Here is a 6,843-nt window from a genome sequence, read left to right on the forward strand (position 1 = left end):
CTGTGCAGGCCTCCTAACAAGTGCGAGAAGTCATGCCTTTATCCCGAACACTATATATATATATATATATCGATAGTCCAATCGATAAATATCAATCAAAATTATCCCGAACCGACCAATTTAGTAGACCTTAGTGCAAAGTTTTATCCCTGCATGCATAGAAATTGCAGCTGATATAGCCAAATCTTGGGAAAGAGTATACTGAGTTGCCATGGATCATTGCAGGAACCTCCTTTTGCTGGAGTTGCAAGTTTCTCAAATCAAGAACAATCAGAGCAAATGATGTCTATATCCAATTGGGAAGTGTTCACTACAAGAAATCCTCTCATTATACATGACTTGTGCCAAACCCAATTGTAATGTGTAGTCCTGCAGACAGGACCATCTGCTTTTGTTGAAATGATGCACAATCATATGGATTAAATCAAGTCATAAATAAAGATTAGGTCATATGGGCCCAAACATGTCATGGGTGGTTCTCTTTTTGTCTGCCATAATGAGGGCCACTAGCTTGACCTATGCTAATGATTCTTAGCTCCTCTTTACCACCATGTCTTGGAGAAGAATTGCACATCCCTCCCTCCTCTCAATCTTGTCGCCTCCTTCCCCATCCAACCCCCACTTCCTTCCATCCACAATGGATCAGCAATTGAGAGAGGTTCTTGTCCCTGTCTCTCCAATCATAGACCAACTGACCAGCTCCCATCAACCCCTCCTAGCCCTTGGATCCCAATCAGATGGCTCAGATCCAAGTTCACTGGGTATGATCAGAGGTACCTGTGCCACAATACACTTGAAACACAAGTTTCAGAATGAGAATTCTTACTCACCTTCATCATGACCTGCCAAGCTATCCAGGAAATATGCTTGGAAGTGAACTTAACTCTATTTTGTGCCTGCCTCTTTCTCTTCCTTCTTGGAGGCCTAGTCATGAACTTGATAGCATTTGTTGAAGATGCATGCTGCAAACTACACAAACACATGGCAATCAGTAAAATATTGGAGTTCATGAAAAGCCACACAGACACCCCACTCACCTCACACCTCATATTCATTCTAAAAGATAGAAGAACAAGCAGTGTTGGCCATCCTTTTATTAAGCTTGTGCATTTATCATTAACAGTACCTGCAAACAACATTTCTTTTACTCATGAAACTAAGAACTCATGCTGAACCTATTTTCCTCTCCATCTGACAGAGGGCATGACATTCAAACTATTGAGACTTCATGAGAAGATGAAGGAGACTACCATAAATACTCTTAATCTTAGCAAAAGGTGTTTATACTAGTCACAGTCATGGAGGCTTCTTTTGCTGCATTTTTCTTGGAACATATCAATAGAACAAAAAGTAAGAGATTGAGATATCAATCTCAGGACTTGACTAGAATTATTTAGCAAGCAATGGTGGTAGCTATAAACAAATGAGAAGATGTATCCAACAACAATGAACTTTATGTCGAGTTGGTCCTCTTTGCCAAAAGGTGATACTATAAATTCTACCTTTTGCGCAGAGTGATCGGGAAGAGTCATCCAAAAGTTCTCATCAGATCATCAACTACTATCTCACTGTTCTCAAGACTTGGTTTCTCATCAAGTTTGCAGAGCTTTACTCCCTGTCCCCACTCCACCCTCATAAACCTACAACACTGGAAGAAGCACACTCCGTCGTTCTCATTCCCTCCTCCGTGCATCAGACTAAGAGCAGCCTCCTTCTTGTCATAGAGAGGAAAAGATGGGGGTGGCCACTGTCAGTGAGCTGAAGCAGCAAAGTGTTCCCGGGAAGCGAATTTTTCGGTCCAGTTTGAGCACACGACAGGCCACCGAATGGTAATTCCGATCTCCAGACCACGCATGAAGTTGTCGAAATCGATTTCCTCTTCATGATATTTTGTTTGGTGTTCCAAATTATTCATTCGATTCATAGGCTTCTTTTACGTAGGAAACTCTTCTGCTACAGATCCCTTATGTGGTAGTAGTTTTCTGTCATATTGGCATGGAAGAAAGAAGAAAGAAGAAAGAAGAAAGAAGAAAGACGAAAGAAATCATTTCAATTAAAAGCAATTAATACGAAAGAAGATTTAAATGGCATGATATATATCTATCTCATCATCAGTCCTGTTCTTGCTGATAAAACTTCAGAAAGTTGAAGAGAAGGCAAAAGACGAAAGAGAATGAATCATAGGCAATTATGTCAAGCTGGCTATTTAGTCAAAGGTTGCATCATGGGGAGCAAACCATGCTCCACATTGTTTTCTTGCTGCTAAGATATCAGGCAGCAATTTCATGTCATGTTAATGTCAGCAATAACAAGTAGATTCCAATCTATGGGTTCTCTCTTCTACACAGTAATCTTTCATCAAAACTCCTGATTTGTCGACTGAAGAACCTCTTCACAATGTTCATCTGTGCTGTGCTGACTCCTGCACTCTTGTTGATTTGTCTTACAGGCCTCTCTCTGATGTTTCCAGTGATCTCACAGTTGAAGTTGGCACATCAAGCTTTCCACTCCACAAGGTGAGACCAAGTCGAATCCAAATGATCAATTCCTTGGAAGACAGAAAGAACTTGAGTTTTGTTCCCTGCATTTAGTTCTAACTCTAGGTGAAGAACAATGTTGTAGTTCATGTGATACTAAATGTTTTGTACCATTTTTCCTGAGCCCAATCCATTTTGGTATTAAGCATTGAACACTCACTCACGACATGGCCATCAATCTCTGCAGTTCCCTCTGGTTTCAAGGAGCGGAAAGATCAGAAAGCTTGTGTCCGAGGCCAAAGATTCGAAGGTGACACGCATCAATCTGCAAGGCACACCGGGTGGTGCAGAAGCCTTCGAGCTCGCCGCCAAGTTCTGCTACGGCGTCCACATAGAGCTCGATCTTTCCAACGCCGCCATGCTGAGCTGCGCAGCGCATTACTTGGAGATGACGGAGGAATTCGCAGAGAAGAACTTGGAGCTCCGAGCTGAGATCTTCCTCAAGGAAGCGGTCTTCTCAAACAACCTGAACTCGATCACCGTGCTCCATCGTTGTGAAAGCCTCCTCCCGGTAGCAGAGGACATCAACCTGATCAGCAGAATCATCATGGCGATCGCAACCAACGCCTGCAAAGTGGAACACACGACAGGCCTCGCAACACCTGAGCATGGCCTCATTGAGGTGGAAGCAACAGCAGACTGGTGGGGGAAGGCTCTGGTGATGCTGAACTTGGATTTCTTCCAACGGGTTCTCACTGCCATGAAATCCAAAGGCCTGAAGCAGGAGACTGTAAGCAGGGTTTTGATCTACTACGCCCAGAACTCGATCCAAGGCCTCGCAGCTCGAGATATCCGGCCATCAAAGTGCAGCTTGTCCGATGCAGAGACTGTGAAGAAGCAAAAGATCAAGGTAGAGACGATCGTCAGCTTACTCCCCACGCAGTCGAGAAAGAGCCCGGTGCCACTGGCATTCCTTTCAGGTCTCCTCAAGACCGCCACAATGGTCTCGGCATCCACGCTTTGTAGAGCAGACCTGGAAAGGAGAATCGGAATCCAGCTTGACGAAGCAATTCTGGAAGACATACTGATTCCTGCAAGCACCCATACCGGGAGTCACTCGCTGTATGACACGGATTCGATCGCCAGGATCTTTTCCGTCTTCCTGAACTCGGATGAGGAGGAAGACGACGACGGAGCTCATTTGAGAGAGGATAGAGACAGCCGTTATGTGTTCGATAGCCCGCGATCTCCAAAGCAGAGCTTGATGGTTAAAGCTTCCAAGCTTTTGGATAGCTACCTTGCAGAGATCGCACTGGATTCTAACCTGACGCCCTCCAAGTTCATCGCTCTTGCTGAGCTACTCCCGGATCATGCTCGAGTCGTGAACGATGGCCTGTACCGGGCTGTTGATATCTTCCTCAAGGTAATTTCCAATCTTATGCAGAACAAGCCCCAATCTTGACGATCGTGTAATAGAACTCAGATCATTCCAGGTCCATCCCAACATCAAGGATTCAGAACGCTACCGCCTCTGCAAGACCATCGACTGCCAGAAGCTGTCTCAGGAAGCCTGCAGCCACGCAGCCCAGAACGAGAGGCTGCCCGTGCAGATGGCAGTGCAGGTCCTCTACTTCGAGCAGATCAGGCTCCGAAACGCCATCAACGGAAACCATGATCAGCTCTTCTTCGGCTCAGCAAACGGTCAGTACTCTCAAAGATCGGGCAGCGGGGTGGGGAGTGGCGCCATCTCGCCCAGAGATTGCTACGCATCAGTAAGGAGAGAGAACAGGGAGCTCAAGCTGGAGGTCGCACGAATGCGGATACGGCTGACTGATCTCGAGAAGGATCACGTTTCCATGAAGAAGGAGCTCGTTCGTCCAAATCCTGCCAATAAATTGCTCAGATCTTTTACGAAGAAGCTAAGCAAGCTCAGCTCCTTGTTCCGGAGGAGGGATGCCAAGCCCTTGAGCTCCAAGACTGCTTCCGACTCTCGCCTCATGTTTCAGAAGCGGCGGCGCCACTCCATCTCGTGAAGCATTGTCCTGTTTGGTGTGTGTAGCCTCACGTTTGCCATGATGTCGGAAAGTGTTTGATGATAAGTTTTGTACTTCGATAGATCTCCTTCTGCTCTGTACGTTCTTCTGAGAGCTGAAGAGTCGATATACTTGTCTTTTCCTGAACACATGCTTGAGAAGGATCAAAATGACCAGCAACGAAATCTTGCTAATCTCGATCATGTCAAAGAATTATATATATATATATATATATATATATATATATATATATATATAGGCAATAAATTCTGAGTTAACTCATCCAACCCAATTGGGTAAAGTCGAAAACATGTGATTCTGAGACTTGAGTTCTTGAGAAACATTAAATGGTCATTTCAGCGTATACATTTGTTCCCTTCCTCCCCGTGCAAAGACAGCAGTCAAGATAGAGATCATAAACCCTTTCGGGTCATTGAAGCCAAACTAGTAGCCTTTGAAGATGGGGGGAGGTGGAGATGCATACTCGAACCCACCAACTGGTGGGAGACTCGACGGTGATGGCACCGCCGCAGTGGCTGGTGGTGGCGGGGACGGTGTCGTGAGTGGCGCCGGCGGTGGCGAGAAGATGGGAGCTGGAGATGGTGGCGACTTCACATTCCCACCACCGCAATTCACCGGATGATTCACCACGGCAGCGCAGTCCTCTGCTGCCCTCTGTCCTTGCCGTCCTGCAATGCAATTAACTTGGCCATCGAACACCACATCCGAACTCCACGTCGTGGGGCAACTCAATGCGTCTCCCTTGAAGTAGTTGGAGGAGTACGTGAAGTTGATGAGGTGCTTCAAGTCGCAGATGCTCTCCGGCACCACGCCGGTCAGCATATTGCCGGCGATGTTGAGCAGCTCCACGTTCTGCAACCCTTTGATCATGCTCTTGGGCAAGACCCCAGCGAATGAGTTGGAGCTCAGATCCAACACCGTGACGTTGCCCAACGACGCGAACTCGAGCGGTAAGCAGCCGCTAAAATGGTTGCTGCTGATGACGATCTCGTTCAGGGTTGCATTCATCTGTGCGACGCTCCTGGGGATGCGGCCTTCGAAGTTGTTGTTGGTCAGAACCATGACGGAGACCTTGGAGTTGCCCAGGTTTTCCGGCAAGGTGGTGTTGAACCGGTTGTCGTTCAAGAACAGGGCGTCAAGATCCTTGTCGAAGAGCTCGGGCGGCAATGGCCCCTCGAAGTTGTTGAAGCGGAGGTCGAGGTAGCGGAGCTTGGGCAGCTGGAGCACCTCCATGGGGAACGGCCCGACGAAGCCGTTGTTACTCAGGTCGAGCTCCTCGAGCAGCTGCAGGTTGGAGAGGTTCCCCGGAATCTGCCCCTGGAATCGGTTCGAGTTGACGTGGATGAGGGAGATCTCGTGCAAGAGGGCGAGCTCGACGGGGAAGTGGCCGGCGAGGTCGGCGCCATTGAAGTCGAGGCCTGCCACCGCGTCCTGGGAGGGGTCGCCGAGCGAGGGAGCGCAGACGATGCCGTTGTAGGAGCACACGTCATGGCCGACCCAGTTGCCGGTGAAGTTGTTGGGATCCGAGACGATGGCTCGCTTCCAGGCATGGATGGCAGTGTGGGCGCGTTTGAGCAAAGGGTTGCTGATTTCGCCATTGTCCGCGATGATGGACGGGACTGGCGACATGGTCGATATCGGCTTCGGGTTTGTGGCGGCATTCGTCGACAGCAACTTCGCATTGGTCGACAGCTTGGGTTCGCCGCTTTTGTCGATGTTCGACATCGGCTTCGCGTTAGCGGTGGCCGCATCCATCGACGGCTTGGGGTTGCTGATTGTGCCGATGTTCGCCAGAGGCTTCGCATTGGTGACCTTATTCGCTGACGGCTTGGAGTCGCTACTGATTGTGCCGATGTTCGACAGAGGTTTCGCACTTGGGGTGGCCGCATCCGTCGACAGCTTGGAGTCGCTGCTGATTGTGCCGATGTTCGACAGAGGCTTCTCATCGGTGGTGACCGCATTTGCCGACGGCTGGGAGTTGCTGTTGGTTGTGCTGATGTCCGACAGAGGCTTCGCATTGGTGGTGGCCGCATTCGTCGCCGGCTGGGGGTTGATAGTTGTGCCAGCGTTCGACAGAGGCTTCGCATTGGTGGTGGCCGCATTCGTCGCCGGCTGGGGGTTGATAGTTGTGCCAGCGTTCGACAGAGGCTTCGCATTGGTGGTGGCAGCATTCGTCGCCGGCTGGGGGTTGATAGTTGTGCCAGCGTTCGACAGAGGCTTCGCATTGGTGGTGGCCGCATTCGTCGCCGGCTGGGGATTGCTAGTTGTGCCAGCGTTCGACAGAGGCTTCTCAATGGTGGTGGCCGCATTCG

General features: G+C 49.0%; 2 protein-coding genes across 2 annotated transcripts; one reads left to right on the top strand and one right to left on the bottom strand.

The window, feature by feature from the left end:
• Positions 1 to 1,520: 1,520 nt before the first annotated feature.
• Positions 1,521 to 4,657, top strand: LOC103988714 (BTB/POZ domain-containing protein At1g03010-like). The gene is made up of 4 exons (XM_009407333.3): positions 1,521 to 1,829; positions 2,450 to 2,516; positions 2,725 to 3,900; positions 3,971 to 4,657. The coding sequence occupies exons 1-4, from the start codon at positions 1,735 to 1,737 to the stop codon at positions 4,508 to 4,510; spliced, it is 1,878 nt and encodes a 625-aa protein (XP_009405608.2). The 5' UTR covers positions 1,521 to 1,734; the 3' UTR covers positions 4,511 to 4,657.
• A 297-nt stretch (positions 4,658 to 4,954) lies between these two features.
• On the bottom strand, positions 4,955 to 6,160 carry LOC103989734 (pollen-specific leucine-rich repeat extensin-like protein 4). Its single transcript, XM_009408682.2, has one exon. The coding sequence runs from the start codon at positions 6,158 to 6,160 to the stop codon at positions 4,955 to 4,957; it is 1,206 nt and encodes a 401-aa protein (XP_009406957.2).
• Positions 6,161 to 6,843: the final 683 nt, after the last annotated feature.

This window comes from Musa acuminata, chromosome BXJ2-1 (genome assembly GCF_036884655.1).
Source record: "Musa acuminata AAA Group cultivar baxijiao chromosome BXJ2-1, Cavendish_Baxijiao_AAA, whole genome shotgun sequence".
Lineage (NCBI taxonomy): Eukaryota > Viridiplantae > Streptophyta > Magnoliopsida > Zingiberales > Musaceae > Musa > Musa acuminata.